The sequence below is a fragment of the Aplidium turbinatum genome, chromosome 10, assembly GCF_918807975.1.
Source record: "Aplidium turbinatum chromosome 10, kaAplTurb1.1, whole genome shotgun sequence".
NCBI classification, from domain to species: Eukaryota; Metazoa; Chordata; class Ascidiacea; order Aplousobranchia; family Polyclinidae; genus Aplidium; species Aplidium turbinatum.
Genome location: NC_137481.1, coordinates 3,938,594 through 3,960,565, shown reverse-complemented (window position 1 = coordinate 3,960,565; position 21,972 = coordinate 3,938,594). Strand labels below are relative to the sequence as shown.

The window sequence follows — 21,972 nt, the reverse complement described above, 5'->3', positions numbered from 1 at the left end:
TTATTTTCAAAATATTTTTGTTTGAATATTTTTAAAACTAAACCTTGTCAAAAATGAAATCTGGCTATGCTGGTCAAACTGGCAACACTGTTGTGATTTTTGTTGTTCTTCATTGAAGAAATTTACAGCTTGTTTTCGGGTGTTATCTGCCCTATGGGATGGGACGTATAGTACTCAATGAACTGTGATTCCAGTTCTACTGAAAAACTACTTCTCCCTTATTTACATTTCAGGTAAAATGGCATTATCAATTAAAAATTTAAAGTCAAAATTCTTGCAAGCTTTTTCCAATAGTGCAATTGTACTAGCACGAGGAAAGAAGAAACAAATTGCCTTCAAGCAGTTTCGTCGAAGAGAAGACGCAGACGAAATAGCCAAAGATTATTTTGACACAAATTATAGCAAATTATTTAAAGAAGAATGGCCTTCAATAAGGTGTGCTTTGCTTTCAAGAAAGAAGTATTGTAGTGTATTAAACAATTTTGCAGATATTCATGAACATGAAAACAACTTGATACAGTCAGGTGCTTACAATTTCATTTCTAAATTACATGGCAAAGCAAAGCAAAACATCAATGAACTGAATAAAAAAGTTCAAGAATTATCTGAAGCACCAAACGGTTTTGCCCTTGAACAGCATGGTGAAGTTAACCAGATGCTGAATGATACAGACAATCACTATGAGGTTTTAGAAAATTTGAATGATGAGATTTTGAAGTATAAAGCCATTGAAACAAGTTGTGTTGGTGTTAAAGCCTATGTTTACCCAAAACAGAATTTTTCAGAATTTCCAGAAGAAAGTGTCAGCTCTTTGCATCAGAATTTCTTTCTTGATGCATCATCGGTTCTTCCAGTTATTGCGTTAAATCCAAAACCAGGTGACCATATTCTTGACTTGTGTTCTGCTCCTGGAGGAAAATTGAATGTCATTCTTCAAGCTTTGGGAAACTCAGGTACTGATAAAATTATTTTATCATCAACATGTTTTGATTATACAAACCATAAATTAAACGTAATGTTGAGGGTGTGACTTGTTTGTCAAGAGTGAAGTCTTCCTTTCCATACTTCGCAATTTATAACAATGTGTCGTATATTGTTACAGTTCTTCTTTCAATACAAATGTGTAAAATAATATCAAGAAGTAACCTAAAGTATTTGTATAGCCTAGGCTAATAATTCTTCAATGTACAAATTGTGTAAATTTCACGTTTAAACAAGACAGGGGCTATTTGACCTGCTCCGGTCTTTTAATCTGAAACACTATTTGACCGGTCATGACATCACTATATAGGCACTTTTTTCTTTTTCTCTTTCAAAGCAAAGAAGAAAGTGCCTATAGAAGTTCTAAATTCAACAATAATATTCAACTGCATCGGTGGCGCGTACTATATTTCTCGGGCTGGTGTTTCAGAGGGAATGAGTTCGATACTACGCAGGAGCATTATTTTTGTTTAACTGAATTTTGACCCGACGTGACTCAATCGTTAAGCTGCTGCATTTTGTGGTCAATTTTTAATTTGAGTAGCCTACAGCCCAATTTTTTATGTCTTTTCAAATATGAGTAATAAAGTTAGAGTTTTTTTTAATTTGCTGGAATTTGGGAATTTCTCTACATAATTTTCCGTTTGTCATAAGAGGATGTGACCGTGTTTGCCGAACGACGCATTAAATTTTTTGCTCTCAACAAGTTAGTTTGGTGGCTGTAAAAAGTTATATATATACAATACTTCTTTAAAAAAAATGGTTTCATCAATGTCAAGTTTACTTTTAGGTAGTGTTTTTTAGCAGGCAATTTAGTTTGAAGTGAAATGCTTCTGGGTAGTATCCAACTCATACCCTTGGGGATACCAGGCCGAGAAACATCATACGCGCCGCTGATTCAGTTGAATAAAACTATTGAATTTCAAACTTGTTGAGAGCAAAATTGTAATGCGTCGTTCGGCAAACACGGTCACATCCTCTTATGACAAACGGAAAATTGCCAGAGGAATTCTCAAATTCCAGCAAATTAAAAAAACTCTTAACTTTATTACTATTTGAAAAGATATAAAAAATTGGGCTGCAGCCTACTCAAATTAAAAACTGACCACAAAAATGTAGCAGCCTTACAATTGAGTCACTTCGGGTGAAAATTTAGTTAAAAAAAAAACGCTTCCGCGTAGTATTGAACTCATTCCCTCTGGAACACCAGCCTGAAAAAAGAATTGTACGTGCCACCGATACAGTTGAATATTATTGTCGAATTTAGAACTTATATAGGCACTTTTTTCTTTTCTAGTCTTTTGCTTTGAAAGAGAATAAGAAAAAAGTGCCTATATAGTGACGTCATGACCGGTCAAATAGTGTTTCAGATTAATTCAGATTAAAAGACTGGAGCCGGTCAACTAGCCACTGCCTTTAAACAATAGTTTTAGATGAATGCAAATTATGGAACTTAAAGATGTACCGTATTGAGAAATGATACGATTGTGAATAATTATTTTGTTTCAGGTAATATAGTTGCAAATGACATAAGTTCGCAAAGAGTTGCACGAATAAAGAAAGTTATTCGACAATTTATTCCCAAGGATATGGACTCAAGAAGTTACCTTCGAGTTGTCGCCCTAGATGGAACTAATTGGGGTGATGTTGAACGCCAAGCATACACAAAAGTATGCTCTACTTTTTGAGTATTTTATCATTTTATTTTATATTAATTTGGTTATTTATATAGAATAACAGACCTCTAAGCTCCCAGGGGCCATGGCTGCCGAAAAGTTGTTAAATGGCCTTCGAAACTATCATGCTGGTAGGCCATGTTTGGTTGCTGGCTTCCACAAGCCAACCCCCTGTTGATACTTGATAGTTGCATTTTTTTCTTGCATTTGTATTTCAAACTTTTTTCTCATCACTTACATTCACAATCTGTTAGTTTGACAGTCCCCTATAAATACTCAAGGACTGACTCTACACCTACTTGAGAAGCCATGTATTTTACAACTGCAAATATATTCCAAGGCCTTGTTTATGTTGTTCTAACCTGAGTGAACGCAAAAACACGATATTAACTGATTTTTAAAAACACAAATTTTTAATGAATTTTTTATTTTGGCTGCCGGCGCCATAATTCGGTCACCGTGAAGAATCTTGTAGGCCATGCTTGGTCGTCGGAAAAATAAAGGAGCCTGGAATAGCTGTATTTGATACATGATACAATGTACAATTCAGTGTGCAATCAATGAACTAAATATAACACTTGGCGAGATGCATGATGGTTGATTTGCATGTTATTAAATTGGCAATGCTGATTATACAAACTTCCGATGATGTATCATATTCATGATCTTGTCTAACTTTAGCTGTGTTATTTTTTGTATCAGGTCCTGGTTGATGTACCGTGTACCACAGACCGTACATCCATGTATGTACCAGAGCGTGATTTTGACAGTATTTTCTCACAACACAGAAAAAGGGAGCGTGCACACTTGCCTGAAGTGCAAGCAGCTCTTTTAAGGTAACTGACCATTCATGATAGCTACTTAGTTTTAAATTGTTACCCAGTATAGTAAATCAACTGTTTTTTACATTAATTCAATGTTTAATGTCTGCATCAATGTAAAAAACTGTTCACTTTTTACTCTCCACCTAACTATGATGCTTTGCCTTATATTCTATAGTTGTTTTGAGTGTGACTATTTGTCAAATTATTGTTTGGACTGTATAGGCCTATGCACTATGCAATACGTTGAGTTTCTCTTTTAGCAGCATGATTATTATATTGCTTACTTCACAATGTAGATACTAACGACCTGTTTTAGCCTGATGCTGCGAGTTCGCTGTGGTAATAACGATTTGCACTAGCTTTCGAAACTCTGTTCTCTAGTCATATGCTGTGACACATGTTGAAGTCGTTGATTTATGCGATTCTTTTGTTTGGCTTGAGGCTGCTGCCTGTTGAGTTTATGTGTTGTCAGGCGTTATCGCTGTAAAATTTTGTCTAATCAGTTTATTCACTGATTAGATGAAATTTTGAGGAAAAAAAATTATATATATGATATAAGTTTTTTTTAAATTCTTTTCAAATAAGTCATTATTGTTTTTCCAAAGGAATGCAGTTTTGACTTGTCGTCCTGGTGGGACTGTTGTGTATTCCACTTGCACTGCCTCTCCTCTTCAAAACCAGTTTGTTGTCCAGTATGCCGTTCAGGTATTTTTCAAATGTTGCAAGCTTACTGCATATTATCATTACATAGTAACTATAACCGCTGTCGAGAGGAAAAGTGTAGACAGTGCTTTGAAAACTTGAGTACTAAAGAGAACTCTTTAGTTTCTCTTTAGTACTAAAAACTCTTTCATCATTTTAGAACAACTTGGTTTTGGTTTAAAATAAAAATTGTATTTGATTCTCAAAATAAGGTCCACATAGTCTAGTTCCATTTCGTGACATTTACTTTCGTGTTTTACTCTAAGAGTGGGGGTAAATATAAATAATAACCTTACCCTAAGTTCTTGGTGTGGAACAGTTCTAAGTTTATTATTCTAACCTAAACAGCAAACACTAACTCAGTTAACGGAATCTTGCTTTTGCTTGCGTGTCGTAGTGGTTACGATCAGGGCTGTTGGGTCTGAGTGATTGTGCCGTGCCGGAATAAAAGCATGATTATCGGAATCGTTAAAAAGAGGCCAACTCGGCTTAATACAAAACAATCAACAGCACTATTTTTTTTGAAATATATACCCTTAATCCTTATTCAAAATATTGTTTCTTGTTCTCCACATTGCGCTTTAACACTTCACCAGAAAATTGGTTCTTGTCAGTTTTTGTCAAAGTCGTCGTTTCAATTTTGATCACGACTTAAGTGAACTTAATTTTAAAAAATGAAAAAGAATAAAAATTTACAGCAATCTGGCAACACTGAAGTCGGATTCGGCGATCAGTTATTAGTCGGATTCGTACATTTTTCGCTTGACTCCACAGCCTTGGTCACAATGGCAAATATACGAAAGTCATGAGCGCCTCAGTTCGATACCGCCCAACCGCTTTTTTTTTACAAAACTTGACGGTTTAAAACTGGCATGTTAAACCAACAAGGTTTATATTTGTTGAGTTATATTAGTTATTATTCTCATTAATGGCTGCTAGTTACCAATTAAAATAATCACTACGCTTGATAACCTTATTGATTGGGCATGCGCGAAATGCAAACGAGAATAAAAAGTTTGTTGTTTGCTGAAAACAGCGCTCTTGAGTCTTGAGCAATGTCTCACTACGTTGCATCTAGGTGTTGCCACCACTGTACCACGCAATCCTCCTTGGACTAGCGCGTACGCTATTGCTTAATCAACTTTCAATCTCCATGTAATAACACCGGATAACATACCATAGCACCCGATGAAAAGCTAACGATGTAGACCAAATCAAGGAAATGTAATGATAAACTTGTTTAAATCGTCGTGTTTCATTTAGCCGTGCTCAATTATAATTTTTGAAGCACTATTTACCAGTTTTTTATCTGCAGTGAGGACTGGGTATAGTTATTATACGTGACAGAAAGTTTATGAAAAAGATTTGCGTTCCTGAAATGTTGTGACGAAAATTAAAATGCTATAAAGTTGTCTATTGAGATTCCAAATCGCTATCACTTAGGACAACACTTCAACCTCTCCATTCCAGGCTCTCCTCCAAAACTACAACATTACCTGTGAAGTGGAAGATCTTCAACCTTTGACTTCGTTATTAGAGGAAGAATTCTACTTTCAAAAGGATCTTGACCTTGGAGTACTCGCATACCCTCGTCTTGATGCAAACTTCGGTCCGACTTATTTTTGTAAGCTACAAAGGAAAACTTGAATAAAGACCGGGAAGTAAAAAGTTAGAACGAAATAGTTCTCGCGAATCCCTAGAAGGAAGGCAGAGGTAGCAAAGGAACATAAAACTGACACAAAAGAGGTCCATCTTTGATAAAGAGGAAATCTTTTGGTTTGTTGTGTTGTGTCTCTAGTCGCAGTGTATTGTATGTTGTGGTAACAAACGTAGGCCTAAACGAAAACATGGTTGTCATCGATATCAAATTTATCGGCACTTATTATGTTTCAGCAGTAGGCTGCTATTCAGAGCACGATGCTGTATTATTATTATGACGTATCACAGTTCGCCAGGTGAGATTTAGAGTAACTGGACGAGAAGACAAGAAAGCCAATCCATGTGTCCATCTTCAGGCATTTCTTTAAGTGCCCTCCCAAAGACACAGCCACATGCTCTTGAGCGGTATCGAACCAGCGCCCTTTCAAGTGTCGAGCCAGGGCTCCCACAACTCCGCTTTGTAGCCGATTAGCATGGTGGTTTGATATTTATGAGATTTCATCATAATCCATCGTCGGTTTGTTCCCCACTAGTGGGGGTGGCCGATTGTTTCCTCGCAGCAATTGTTTTAATCCCTTTTCTCCATTTCACTCTGTCCCTTGCATCTTCCTCCTTCAGTCCGACTTTTTTAAATTCATCCTTCACTTGTTGTTTCCACGTTCTTCTTGGACGACCGCGTTTCCTCTTCCCATCCACCTTTAGATCTAGTGCCTTTCTAAGAAAACTTCCTTCCTCCCTCCTTATCACATGTCCATACCATCTTACTCCATTTGCCCTTGCCAGTTGGTCTATGGTCTCTCTCATCTCTAGCATATCCAACAATTCTTCAGTCCTTTTTTCCCTTCTCGTTTTCACCCCACACATTGCTCTCACCATTGACCTTTCCGTTCTTCTCAGGATTGCCAGTTCACTCTCTCTCAATATCCATGTCTCGCTACCATATAGCATTGCATGCCGCACACAGCTCCGATATACTTTCCCTTTCATCCGTAGTGAAAATTTTCTGCCATACAACATTTCCCCACATTCCCTGAACTTTGCCCAGCCCAATCTTGCCCTTAGAATTTCATTCTCAAGAGTGGAACGTTTCAAGTCGAAGAGTGATTTGGCGGCAAAGTTACCAACAAGTAATTATGTTCGACGTGAAGGAACAACCTTTATTTGAGCCTAGATCAAGCTGCAAGCTCACAAATTACAAGACTGTATTTTTGTAGAGTTAGCAAAAGGATGATGCTATAATTAGGCCTAGTAGCGGAATTATTAAAAAAAAGCTCAGCAACAATACATTTAACATTATAACACAGAAAAAAATAAACCAAAAGTTTTCAACTATACATATATAATAGGGTGTCCCACTTTTAGGCGACTTTTCAGGAAAATTAGGTTCGGGTCAAATTCTGACTGGATTTTCGTCACTGATTTTAAAAATGACTTTATTTTTTTCATGATGACGTCATCTTGATGCGCCGGCTAGCGGATTTGTGCTATTTTGGCCTTATCACAAATATGGTAAGAGCTAGAGAGTTGGAACATGCGCCAAAATGACCGGAAGGGACGATTTCCTATCTGTTGTCAATACAATATGAAACGCTAACTGCAACAGAAAAGGAGTTACTTTGAAAAAACATGTTTTTGCTTATTTTTGGCCAAAAAAATGAGAAACACGGCAATTTTGCTACAGTGACGCCTTTATTTCGATTTTGAAGTTGCTGTGCGGCGACACATTGTTTAACAATTAAGTACAGTGGTCAGTGGTAGTAGTTTAGCATATTTTAATTACAATTGATTACCTCAGCATTGATTTTTACATGCATGTTGCAATTACTAATACTAGCTAACTTTAAATCCTTGATCATTTAGTTCAAAGATCTATCAAACAATACCACCATATCAACAACACAACACAGTTCAATGGGATTATTTATCTCACCATACTGTGCAAAGCAGCACAAATGCACAAGTATGTTTTGGCCAAATTATCTTGGTCATCTCAAATCAAGCCGTTCACAACGCATTTCAGTCTGCCAATGAAGCGCTCTGTACGCTAAAACACTGATGGAGATGAAAAACATGCCATGCATGGAGCCATCTTACTTTCTTCGGAGAAAAAATCACGTAAGTTGCCACGCTTCAAAAGCGTTTGCTCGATATCAACTTTTCTGTCTTATACCGCATCAGCAGCAAAAGGCGGAGCTTCAGCGTGGGAACTCAAAGCAACGTTTTTAGGGCCCAACCATTGGGATGCATGCTTAACGAAATGTTTCACAACAGCGTTACTGGTTCATCAACAGATTTATATGCAAGTAATAAATCTCTTGTAAACAGTACAATTCAGGGGCCTTCAACAGCGGAAGGTTTAAGATGGATGACTAAAAATGTTGGCAAATAAACACAAACAATGATAGAAAACTATACGTTGAAGTTTAAGGACATACTGAGGCTCAACACAATACCCAAAAACCAGCATTCTTACGTAACCACTCGCTGTTGTTATTTACGCGCATGGGACACGCCTTCTTGACGATAAAACAGTAGGGGTTTCAAATTTCCTGAAACATCCATCAATAAATGAGGTGCCAGAGCAAGAAGACACATATGGTCGCTCCGAAAAGATGAATCTTTAGCTTCTTTCTTGTCAGAAAACCACAGGATCTTGGCTTTTAAATGATTTGGGGTAGAGCTGAGATGGAAACTTTACAATCTTGTCGGATTTTCAGATTACTTAAGCTTAAGGGTTACCATCACTCTTAGATTTACTGCTAAAACTGTATTTTGTAATGCTTTGCCAAACAAAATTTATGAATCTTGTATGCAAAATATCCCAAATAAAAATGATGCAACATTGCATCATTTTTATGTTCGGATCTATAGTTTATGACATAACAATCGGAATAAAAGCGTCATTATATCTATTGTTAAACTACTACCACTGTGCTTAATTGTTAAACAAGGTGGCACAGCTTAACAATCGAAATAAAAGCATCACTGTAGCAAAACCTAAGCAAATTGCCGTGTTTTTCTTTTTTTTTTGTCCAAAAATAAGCAAAAACATGTTTTTTCAAAATAACTCCTTTTCTATTGCAGTTAGCGTATCATATTGTATTGACAACAAATAGGAAATCGTCCCTTCCGGTCATTTTAGCGCAAGTTCCAGCTCTCTAGCTCTTACCATATTTGTGATAAGGCCAAAATAGCACAAATCCGCTAGCTGGCGCATCAAGATGACGTCATAATGAAAAAATAACGTCATTTTTGAAATCAATGACGAAAATCCAGTCAGAATTTGACCCGAACCTAATTTTCCTAAAAAGTCGCCTAAAAGTGGGACACCCTAATATATAGGCTAGTCCTTTTGAAACCTATAAAGGAAAAATGATTATACAGTGCATAAGAAAATACAGAAGAAACACAGTAGGGTTCGACACCGCTCCAGAGCAGGCTGTTTCTAGGCAAAGACACTTAATGGCCAGCCAAAATAAGGGGAGCAGCTGACTAGAAGACTATATGTCACTTCGCTGCTTCCTTTTGTCTGTTGTATCGCATAGGCTATGTAATCGCAGTGTAGCCTACTGTAGGCTATGTCGCAATGGGCGCAAATAAAAACACGATTATTATAGAAAAAAAATTGTTTGTGATCTAAACATTGAAAGACTGCTTAGCGTACTCACAAAATGATTACACAACGGATTAAGTTCAGAGGAGAAGTATCCAGGCAGATTACGCAAGATGGACTAAAGTACAAAACGAGATAATTGCACAAAACAAAAGCAACAATGAGTGAAACACACATGTGACAATTTAATCAAAGGCAGTTATAAGAGATAGAAAGCTCCGTCGGTAAACAACTGCTTGTTAAGTTGGAAGATTTAATAATTAAATTATAAAAATATTTTGGGAAACGTCAAATTTTTCAACGAAGAATGTGGTAGGCCTATAGGCTAAGTAGAATGTAAATGTCGAGATCCGAAAAGCTAATTTTGGAAAGGGTCGTGTTTTTTTCGGGTCAATTTTTGGGAAACACGTGACCAAATGCCCCTCCCCCTGGTTCAGAACAATGTATAGGGACAAGGTTTATTTCTACGTGACTAAATGTCTAAGTGACATTGCTTTTGCAACTAGATTGCTTCGTGGATGGCAACAGGCCAAGATCAAGTCCTCCTGTAGGTTTAACTACGTCACTGGTATGGGCCACCGGTGCTGGTATGCAAGCAGTTGATAGCACATGTGCGCCACGCAAAAACGTAGCTGTAGGAAGGCTTTGAGGGACAATTTTCCCCTCCAAACTTTATCTTACTCTCTCCTAAAAGATACTTTTAATACTTCTGTCTACTGCACTGAGGAGGGTGGAAGGCCGAAACGGTGTACAGTACACTGTCTGCAGTTGTAGACGCTCTTGGCGTATGCCGATTGAGCACTTTACTGGAGGCACCTTGCCGTGCATTGCGCAAAGCTCACTGCTTGCAGTTTGGCAAGGTTGGCAGTAGTACCATTTTTGGAGCTTGGGTTCCACAAATGGAAAAAATGTCACACGGAGGTGTATATCTCCGTGGCCATACCCAGTGTACCTGCTGCACTGAGGAGGCTGGAACGCCGAAACGGTGTGTAGCCTACTGTCTGCAGCCATACAACGTCGGTTACGGTAGGATGATGAATGACGTTTCATAAATATTTAGCTGCATTCAGTAGCTTTATTTTTAAACAAATTTTTGATTTCAATTATTAAAATGTCTTCTCTCCATTTTATTTTGTCCTCTTACAACGTTCCTTCTAGCTACATCGCTAACACCACCTACAAGAAAAGTGCAAGCTTAGGCTACTTACCTACTGTTGTTTCACAGTTCGGCAGAGCGGTTTTCACACAATTATCAGAAAACGTTTTTCACGAATAGATTCCATGCACTTCGTTAGGCTTCTAGGGCTAGTCTACTTCTGTAGTAGGCCCATGAATACCTAATAAGGTTCTATTGACATGACTACAAGACCAACACAACATTTTTCTAATTCCGTTTTCTAATTTTTCTAATTGAGCTTTTGTGACACCTAGTGGCGACAACGAAACAACTTTTGTTTTGTTTCAGGATTGCAGCGGCCAGGTTGCAAAATTGCAAGGTGGTTTTCGCATCCGTTTTCAAGCATTGAAACTCTGTAGGCTACGTCATCGGTGACATTGCTAGCCTAATACTTGTATGCCGCAAACGCTTTAAATAACAGGAAACAAGATGAGCTTGCTGAAAGTACCAAATGAGCTATTCTATTCGTGTCTGAAAACTCTCTCCTGCAAATTAGATCAAATCATATATCAAATTAACGCCAATGTAAAAGTTGCCAAGCTGTTTGATTCTTGTGGCGCTGGTGAAAAAGAATTTGGAAAAACACTATATTGACTCACCAATCACAAACAAGTTACCCAATGTGAGTTACAGGTTAAAGTTTTGAAAAGACCACAGCAGACAAAGTAGCCTAAATCAATTTCTTTTTTTACAAACATGTTGACATTTTTTTCCACTGTAGTTGCAAGTGGTAGCCTGTCGAATTAAATTACAAGAAAGTGAATTGTAGGCTAGGCCTTGAGTAGGCTAGTCAAGATAATTAAGTCATTCCAATCATATGCGTTTACAATTGAAAGCTTGGGTTGGGGCGGGGTTGGGGCCATAGAATGTAGGCTACTTTGCCAAAATAGTGTAGACCTGACCGTGTTTATTTCTACCACGTTCACATCAAACTAACAATCGTTTCAACGACATTGCTCCAACTTTCAAAGCCTACTGCGTTGAGTGAGAGGTGACACCAATCAAAGAAATTAGTTTTAGGAACAAAATAGTTGAAACTCCAGTTCAAACTAGGCCTAATGTAACATGAAAAGGCCAAAATGTGGACACTAAATTCATGTTTAGCAAAAGTTTCGAAAACTAGATTGCTTTTATCTTAAAATAAAAACCGTCTGGTTTTCTTTGTTTATGTTAATCTTTTTTTTTTCTGGATCCGCTACTAATTGCAAATCGTGTAAGTTACTAATAGCCTACAGGTACTCTGCTAAACCCAAGCGGATGGTTCAAGTGAGATGACCTTTGTGTGACCAACTAATCAGCGCATGAAACTGAAGATGACTGCTTTCCTGTGCGCATTCGTTGATAGAGTTTATGGCGTCATATTTGAAAGTTGCCATAACAATGTCACTCTGTTGCGTAACAAACCAACAATGCAAGCTGCTTTTACTTGGACGTTTGGCCTAATTTGTCAACAAAATTTTTCTTAAGATTCTAAATCTCAATGGATCATTTCAATCTGATTGATTTATAGCGCTTAAGCCGTTACTGGATTAAATTACTAACTGTCTGCTTCAGCTGTCTCCAAAAAAGATTAGACTAAAAGTAAGGACGAGAAGTTTTCATGGACGTGTGATTCTGAGCTGCACCCTAGAGAAATAAGCGTAAGAAAACAATCTTTAATAACAATTCATTACAATATGATGTCAGGAGGCAGGTGTCTTATACAGCAGTATCTTGTTGCAGTTTCCGTGACCTTTCTATTGTAATTATATAAGTTTTTGATTGCTTTTTTATCAACCAAATTTTAAAGCAGCAGGCAGCAGTGGCCGAGTGGTTAGCGCGTTGGGCTCGCAGTCGAGAGCCTGCATGTTCGACTCCAGCCATCCGCACTTGCTGTTGTTTCTCTGGGCAAGAAACTTTACGATAATTGCCTCTACCCAGTGATCGATTTCGAGTAATTGGTAGTACCAAATTTAAGTCATAAGTAGAGTAGACAACCGGAAACAGACATTGCCGTCGGCGGCAGCGTGGGTCAGGTGTACGTCGGAAGGCGTACACCGATGCATAGCGCTCGTCCGCTTTCCCGCAATACAGGATAAAGATATGAAAAACAAAAAACAATAGTCAACAAGACGAACTTTTAAAACAAAACTTCGTTCTTAAACTTTTCATCGAACTTTGTTAAGTTCTAATTCAACTGATGATTCAATAGGATGCGCGGTGTGACAAAACATTTGAAATAAAGTAACTAATATCACACCGAATCAGAAAAATCAATTTATTAAAATATAGAGCTTGCGCCACACAAGTGTGGCTTTTTTAGCATAATCTCACAAAAATAGAATATACTGAGTATAGTTTCTATTTGAATAAGATAAACCACACTTGTGTGGCGAAAGCTCTATATTTTAATAAATTGATTTTTCTGATTTGGTATGATATTGTTTACTTTAAGCAGTGACGATCGGTGAGGGAAAGCAAGGAAAGCAGTGCTTACCTGAGAGAAAACTAGGCAAAGTAGGTTATAATGATTGAATTCTAGGTTTAACTTCTTATTATTTTTATCATGTCTATTTTAACTTGAAAATTACTGTATTCGTGACTAGAATTACTCGTAACGCTTGTGAGTAGTCTAAATCCTCACCAAACCGCATGTCTTGCCTATAAATGCCAATTAACGCAAACTCTTCTGTCAGAAACAATCACTGAGGCTCTAGGTAAGCAACTATCAAACTTGCTTACCCAGATTCAAAAATGTCAAAAAACGCCTTCGTTTTATCCAATCATCACTCGTTTTGCAAAACGTCACCAGCTGCTTAGCCAATCAGATGTGTTATGGTGAGACCAGGTGAGTCTTGCTTTCCCAGTGACGTCAATGCATACATTCGCTAGAGCGGCTAGACTAACTCGTCAGAATGGTGCTCGTCACGGTACACAGCACAAGCATCATAATGCCGAAATAATTGTTGCTGTTTTTTGATGTCTCCTCGCCATGTACTGTACTTTAGCCTACTAACTTTCATAGTCATGCCTTTGCCCTTTTTACAGCGTTGATATAACGTTACTTCGCCAATGAACGTTCAGGTGCGGCTGCAATATTTAGTTTGTTAAGCTTCTATACTCAGGAGGCAAACTTATCCAGCTTTTTGTACAAATTGCTTGCGGTTGTAATGTTTAGACCTAAGTGTTAGTTTTTGTAGTGTAGGCCTAACTGAATATCTGAGAATGAATGAACATTCATGACGAATTAAATATTTAGACAACTATTATTCCATGTTTAACACTGGATTTTGGTCCTGCAATGTTAAAATTAAGATTGTTCATGACTTCTAAACATTAAATGGATGTATGATCACGACATAGGCGAAGCACAATTTGACAGATTTTTATGTTTGATTTGTTTTGAAAATGCTCTCAGAGCGCACCAAATTGGAAGTGTTTTTCAAAAATTTCTGGGGGACGCCCCCCAGACCCCCCGCTGGAGGTGTTGCCTTCGGCAACACGCCTTCGGGCTTCGCCCGACGGTTACGCCCTTCGTGCCTAGGCCTACTACCTTGCTGCAGCATATTTACAAGTTGCTTTCCCAACGGTTTAAGCCACCGAACGTCACTGACTTTAAGAGTAAACAGTTTAAGACGACCTTGTCTGAAAGTTTGAATCTAACTTACACGTTCATTTTGTGCATTCAGAGTTTCCAGATTGTAACTAAATTCAAGGATCCTCAATGTCACTTGATTATAATTACATTTTAGGTAAGCTAATGTAATAAAATATAGAAATCCGTTAGATGCTTTGTTCATCCATGACTCGTATTTAAAAAGCAAATAAAACAGACAGCTCTCTATCTCACTTTTTATTAACTTAAGCAGGGCCCGATTAACCATGAGGCACACGAGGCACAGGCCTCAGGCCCCCTGGTTTTGGGGGCCCCCATTTTTTTTACATTAGTAGGGAAAGTACTATAATTTGGACCACCTAGATCAATTTAAAATAAAAAATCTTAATATTTTTAAAAAGATCCACAACATTGGGGTGCAACTAACTTTATTTGATTAGTTACAGGCTAGTTGGTTTGCAAAAACAATTCCAATCAAAAAAACATAATTCTATTTGTAATCAAGGTATTATCTCTAATTTAGAACCTAACAACAATAATACATGGATCAGTGTTCTGTTGGAAACAAAAAAAAAAACATAACACAAACAAAGAAAACTACATTATTATTTTTTTATATAGTGGTCCATATTATCAACTCAGTTTCTAAAATGGACTACCCTGTTTCATAATATGGACCACCATACTGTAATATGGACCGTTGTCATGTGAAAGTAAATATATCAAACTTCAATAGCACGAAATAGAACACAAACAATCAATAAATATAAAAATAGTCTGAAACGTTCATGATAGTCATCTCAAACAAGTTTCAAATCATTGATCATTGGCACAGTTGTCACAATAGTAAAAATGAGCATTTGATATATTAGCACAACTTTCATTGGCCAATTTCTTGCACTGACAACACTGAATCCAATCCTCATCAGTGGACTCGTCACACACAAGACAAGTGCATGCAGAAGCAGCATTGCTTAGAATATATAACTCTCTTTTTTGAAGACTTAAAGGTTAAAGCCTTTTCTCACTTGTTTTGCTGGTTTAGCTTTTTCTGTGAACTTGATTTTATGTTTGTGTGGCGTACCTGTCAGCACAGTAGCCTTTATAGTTTTTCTACGTTTTCTTCCCTTCGTAACTTGTTTTGGAAGTGGGCTTATGTCCTCGACAGATACCCTGCATGAAATGCTAACTGAACAAGGTTGTAAGTTCTTAACACTCAATGACGATGGTCCTGGTGCTTGTGAGATTGCTTCATCATCATCATCATCATCATCCGTTCAGTCGTTTACGACTCTCGGTCACTCTATACGTCATCTTTCTCCACATCTCTCGATCCCACGCAGCCTCCTTCAATTCATGCACTCCCATGCCATAAGATTGCTTCATACGGTGCATAAGCTAAAGTTCCAGCATTTAATTCTGTTGACATGATAGAACTTTTTGCCACTTTCTCAATGTTTACCACATCTTGTGACAAAGGTGAAATGTTTCGAGAAATTGCATCTTGAGTAGACATATCTTGATCATCAATTATCAGCAGTGATACATTGTTTGGAGAGGTGTCTACTTCATGAGGCTTGTCAGTAACTTCAGCTGAGTGAAAACCACTTTCATCAAATACAAGAGGATTAATGGGGTAAATTCCTGCTTTTTTAAATCCATTTTAAATCCAATTTCCATGCTTAGACATGTCGTCAGAACTTAATCAAATTGTTTATAATATCAAAGTGATTATGCAAATTACTGGTAGTAGCTTTTATCACTATAAGAATGCAAGCTACAAATATATTTTATGATGCACTCTAAAAAGTTTGAAAAAAAATGCATAAATCTCATGGAACTTCATTTCTATGCCTGTCTTCATTACTGAGAAACAAATTTCTACCAATTGACCATAACCTGGACCACTGGTCCATATTACCAAACAGTTAGGTGGTCCATATTACAGTTAGCATAATCTTATGTTGCTTGGTGTCATTTAGAATTAAACAGTGGACATTTCTTCAAGATTTTGGCAGATAGTCATTAGTAATGCCTCTCCTGCAGATTACTTTTGTATAATGTTTTGTAACTGTAGCAATATTTGAAAAATTCTCATAGTTTAGACCAGCAAAATAACGTCGCAGACCCCCAAAACACAAAACCTCTAGTAACAACAAAGAACCAGCTCAATCTCAATCCTTTGAATCTGAATTCTGAAATAGTAAAAACTAGGTCAGTAAGAAAGGTTAATTCAAGCTGTTCACAAACCATGAAATTATTTACTTCAGTCGTTGAAAGAAAAAACAGCAGTGGTCCGAATTATCAGCCGGTCCACTTTATAGCACTTTTCCCTACCGTAGGCGTAGGTGGTGAAAGTTGTTGTGCCAGTGTGTGCACACTTGTTATTTTTGAGTAACAATTTCAAACTGTGTAATGATTTTGCAGTAACAGTTGAGCACTTCTGCTCTGCATCGAAAGCGATTGCCAATAGGGGCCCCTAAACTTAGCTGTGCCTCGGGCCCCCGTGAGCCTTAATCAGGCCCTGAACTTAAGGGTTAATAACAACAAATCATGTTTTGCGAAAACAAGATCATTCAATTTTGAAAAAAAATTAACACATGTGAAATTTTAGCTTAGGAAATAAAACCAGAGTTATGTTGAGCTACATATTTTAATGCAAGGGCGTTTTAATGCAAGGGCGTTTTAATGCAAGGGCGTAAACGGTTAAACTACTTTGGTGACATTAAAGCTTTTTAAAAGAATAAGTGGTTAAAATATGGCTTTACTCATAGTGGTCTATTTTTATATGGAGTTTGCGTAAAAAAATTGCCTCAAAATAAAAGGCTGTTTCTCTGATTGTGTAACTTGTCAACTGTTTTTAAAGACAACGCAAACGTAACTTAAATTTCGTCATAATCAATATCACGTGTCTTGCTCAGTTGGTATTGTCTTTGTCACAAGACAAGCGATTGCAAAAATCACAACCTTTCAGTGAACCACAGGCAGCAGCACAGTTTTAAACCGTCTTACAACAACATCGCAATTTATAATGAAGTTAACTTTCCTGGTAAGGTGTTTGTAGAACTAGGCTCTCTAAGAGCAAAATGGCCGGAACGCCTGGTCAATCTAATCAAAAAATAAAGAGCTCAAAATGTAGATAAGTTACTAAATTCATGTTCAGACAGTTTAGTTTTTGAAACGTTTGCTGAACATGAGCTTAGTGTCTACATTTTGGATTCATTATAGTTTTATTAAGTTTTTTTTTTCTCAAAGTTTGCATCAAATCTAAAACGTTAGCAAAAAACGGGATTTGTTTGAGTTTCGAAACGAAACGAAATGAAAGCGAAATATACAACTAGCTATAACATAGGGCAGGGGTCACCAAATGGCGGCCCGCCACGCCATATCGCTGCGGCCCGCAGAAGGTATCAGCGTAGGCCTACAAGTATAACCAAAAATACTTTTCTTGAGGAGGCAATGAGCATGAAGGTAAAAAATACTTTCCGGGAAGCATATTTTCGCTGTGCATACGATTCCACCGACCGACCATTCAGATTGTAGTTCTAGGTGGGGGTCGCTCAACGTTATTCCAATGCGATGTCCAGCCACGCTGTCCCAGTGGTTGATTAAAACGTCTGTTTTCGAATTTCGAAATTGTCTGTGAGCATAGGGTTGCTTATTTTAAGTTTGTAAGTGTCATGTAAACACTAGTGTGCGTTTCACCGTTATTGTGTTTCACAAGCATTGTTCCCTTTAAGCAAGTTTTTGTTAGCAAAATAGGCCGGTGTGCCAACTCAATTTATAATAAATTGGCAAGGTAAGCTTATTATATATAAATTTAAAGACATTTTCTGGTGGTATCAAGAAAATGAAATATCTTCTCACAGGTATTGGTTGTAGGCCTATTATTTCTGGTTGTATTTTCACAAGACAACTTCTGCTTGTATTATGAAAATATTTAGTTCGGTAGGCTACTGCAAAATTTTGTTAATCAACAATTCTTGCCATGCTGATAAGCACTGCAAGTGACAGTTGTCTAATAATCAAGAAATACGGTTTTATAGACTCTCACAAAAAGATGAAAAACCAACTCATTGCTTTTTTAGAGGGAACACTGTTCATGAGTTACGATAGAAACGTTTTTTTAGGTGATTTCTACAAGCGTTTGTTTCATGGTGCCTAGTTTCTTTCTCCCTGTTATTGGAGCCTATTTTTCGCTGATATGTTAGCAGCATAGCAGGTCACTGTTGTTGCCTGTATTGCGATGTGTCAAACATTTCTTTGGTTACTGAAACTGTTAATTGCAAGATATCTTTTGCGAAGCGAAGTGACATCACTCTTGCTTGGCGATGAATATTCTAATGAAACCGTTCGCCTCGCTACAAGTGCGCAACACAAGTGGCCTTGTTTATTAGACATTGTTAAGGAAGTCAAAAGTGTTGTTAAAGGAGCTTGGCCTGGCGGTAGCGTTGTTTGACTAATTTTGTTGCTGCGGTATTCTGAGATAAATAGTAACAACATGTAACGCTGAATACTGGGTACGAAATGCGTTCATTTCTAGCATAAGAGTCAACCTACCTAAAATTTTATTAGTGCGGCCTGCCACAGCTCTCCTTAGTGCCAAAGTGGCCCGCATGCATAAAAGGTTGGTGACCCCTGACATAGGGGTATTGGGAAAAGGTCAAGACAACAAAAGGCTAACTGGCGTGCTGGACACCGAAGTGATTTATTGATTCTGAGGATTTGGAACGGTCGCAGCACCTTGAGAAATTTAAAAACTGAAAGAAATGTAGAAAAAAATCTCAAAAACTAGTGTTTGAGAAAAAAAGTTGCATAAAACAATAATAACATGACCATAATAAAAAAACTTGATATGCAATATTGGTTGGTCGTGGTATGTTGCCACGAGTATTGATGGTCAACGTCGGAGACAGAGCTCTTGATGTGTTGTTTTGATGGATAAAGACTTACCTGCTAGTTCCCTACATAAACTATCATAAAACACTAATATAGTGAAAAACAAGTGAAACTGTAAGACGCTTATTTCAAAACAATAATAACCAAATTCACCTGAACTTGAATTTGCCTGCACACTTGTAGACCTAATTCTAGGGCAAACCATCAAGCTTACCAGTCTATAGCGCTTGATGACAACATTTCTTAATGACAACAAAACAGTGTAAAACTTTTAAACTGTATAAGAATGAAGTGAATCTTGTGAAAAAAAAATGTTTTTCTTTTTTATGACAACAGTACAAATGAACTTATTTTCATGCGATTTCGTTCAATCTTATACAGATACAGCTTTTACATGTTTGTAGAGTTTATTCCGCTCTATGCGATTAAACCGTCGGCTGCATAGCCGAGTGGTGAGAGCCCTGGAACGGCAATCGAAAGGGCCCCGGTTCGACACCGCTCAAGAGCATGCAGCTGTATCTTTGGCAGGACACTTTAAGGCATGATTGAAGGTGGACATGAAGATTAGCTTCCTTGCCTTTCCGTTCACTTAATCTAAATCTTCAACCATCGGGTGTAAGCCTGGATACGACAAACAAAACGATTAAACCAGCTTGCGTGAAACAAATTAGTTTATATTACAAGACATGTAATCCAACCGTCGATATCAAGCACTGTTGTGTCTGTCAGACTAAGAAAATATTCCCTTTTCTGGTTGATAGCAACAATTCTCTTAATGACGACAATTAGCTTTAAGTCAGTTTAAAATGGAAAATGGTTAATTTCTAATCGTGGGAATACGATTAAGTTCAGACAAATCAAAAATCCTTCTTAGTTACCAGAGTCAAATTTCAATAAATTCTATAAACATTCTTTGTCAATATACCTACAACTTGGTTGGTTTTGTTTGGATTGATTGTTGAAAGTAATTCCTTCAAAGGTTGGCTACTTCAAGGAAGTAAAAGCAGCTGTTTATGCTGAAACACTTACTTTAATTTTTTGAGCGTTTTAGAGTGTTCTCAGACACTTTTTCTATTCAAATATAAACATGTGACGTATCAATCATTGTAGTTGTTAAGAATATGACGTAGGCTACGTATGTATGACGTAGATTACCCGTGTTTCTTCATAAATGAGCACTTTTCTATTGCGGCAAGGTATTTAGCATTTACAATACCTCATTCAACATGCCGATTGAGAAGATGAAAAGACGCAAAGAAATGCATGAAGCGATTAGTCTGCAATAATAATAATCTGCCACAACTATCAACAATCCATTACTTTGTGTGACGCTTTTTGTCTCAAAATGCATGGGAACTACGCAACAATGCCGCAGCGAGCGGTTTTTGCAAAACGTCACAACGAACAGAAGAATGAGTCAGATGGTCTCACTGCGCGATACATAAGCGCTCGTAAGAAACCCCTGGTAGAGCATTTGATAACCGTTACAACAGTTGATGGCAGGAATGAACAAATTCTTGTATTTTAGCAAGCTGCTTTTAGGGTAAGACTGGGGGAGTTTTGAGAAAGCAACTTTATTATACAAAAATCAAATTTTACAAAACTCGAGACAAAACAACATAAAGTTTGACCAACGTTACAGCAAACTAGTTAGCGTTCCCATCTCTGGTAGGCAAGAGTTAATTCCAGACTGGGTTCCAGTGGAGATTTAGCACCGGTCGTGTTATTTCATGAGGAAAGTTGAAGATAAATTGCGGTAAAGAAGTTTCGGTTGGAATATAATGCTAAATATAAAGCTCACTCAGTTCAGTTGCTTTTATTTCTGACCATCACAGCAAAAAACAATACACGTCAACATAACAAAGCTCAAGAAAAAGGTAGAAGCGACAAAACGCGAACGTTAAAACGGGCTTGTGACGGAAGTAAGTTATTAAGTTGAAAGAAATTTGGCACGGTCGCAACACCTTCAGAAAAAGTTAAGATAAAAAGGCAAATAAAAGAAAATGTTACAAAAAAATAAAAAGCAAAAATAAAAAAACAGCCAATAATTTTATAGCTTTAACTGATATTTTTAAGAATTGTATAAAATAATAAACATTTGCTGTGAAGATCGGCCACTCGTTAGAACAAAACTAAAAATAGCAAACTGTGCCTTTATCGTTGCGATTATTAAGGCAATCATAAACTGTTTGAGCATTGAGTTTATGAGAGAGCATATTGTTTTCCTCTTATCGTAGCCAATAAATAAGAAAATATACCCTAGTTGAAATCCTTGACAAGCTTGCAAACTACCCTTGAAGCCATGCGTTCATACTATAGTGCTGGTGGCAGGCTAGATGCGAAAGCGGATGTTGGAAACTTAATCTGATTCTGCGTCAAGCCGTTAACGCTACAGCACTGTTCAGATTCTAGCAACGCAGTTGTAGCCCGCATCAGACAGGAAGCACTGAACGATCACGACAGTCATCCAAATAAATCATCAGCCTAGGATGTAGGTTTCAATGAAACAAAGTGCAGGGAAAACTGGGACTTATTTTGTTCCTACCCTGTTTTAAATTATATAAGGTTAGAATAACTCGGTTTGTAAAACATGTTAGAATATCTTGGGTAGACGTCCATCGGCTGGTAGATTAATAAAAGACATGAAACCAGTGGTGTAAAACTGTTGGGTAATTTAGTGTTTATGCCCAACGAAAAAAGAGATGTCTAACTTTCATCTAGCAAATCCGTACTCAATTAAACTGATTTGCCGTTTTGATTAACAATGTTTTCGAACGTCAAACTAATGCGAAACGAATGGATTAGCTGGTTTTGCTATCAAGGCCTTCAATGCAAATGCTGTTTTT

The 21,972-nt window shown here is 37.4% G+C and overlaps 1 protein-coding gene across 1 annotated transcript; it reads left to right on the top strand.

The window, feature by feature from the left end:
- The first annotated feature begins 142 nt into the window (after nucleotides 1-142).
- Nucleotides 143-6,095, top strand: LOC145778339 (5-cytosine rRNA methyltransferase NSUN4-like). Its single transcript, XM_082589808.1, has 5 exons — nucleotides 143-953; nucleotides 2,491-2,651; nucleotides 3,360-3,493; nucleotides 4,087-4,186; nucleotides 5,654-6,095. The coding sequence occupies exons 1-5, from the start codon at nucleotides 239-241 to the stop codon at nucleotides 5,828-5,830; spliced, it is 1,287 nt and encodes a 428-aa protein (XP_082445934.1). The 5' UTR covers nucleotides 143-238; the 3' UTR covers nucleotides 5,831-6,095.
- The last annotated feature ends 15,877 nt before the right edge of the window (nucleotides 6,096-21,972 follow it).

Bases quoted from the DNA above. Each gene is read 5' to 3' on its own strand.
- LOC145778339 (XM_082589808.1), top strand. From the start codon at position 239: ATGGCATTATCAATTAAAAATTTAAAGTCAAAATTCTTGCAAGCTTTT. The intron at 2,652-3,359 runs GTATGCTCTACT...TTTTTGTATCAG, and splicing joins AACGCCAAGCATACACAAAA to GTCCTGGTTGATGTACCGTG. The intron at 4,187-5,653 runs GTATTTTTCAAA...TCTCCATTCCAG, and splicing joins TTGTCCAGTATGCCGTTCAG to GCTCTCCTCCAAAACTACAA.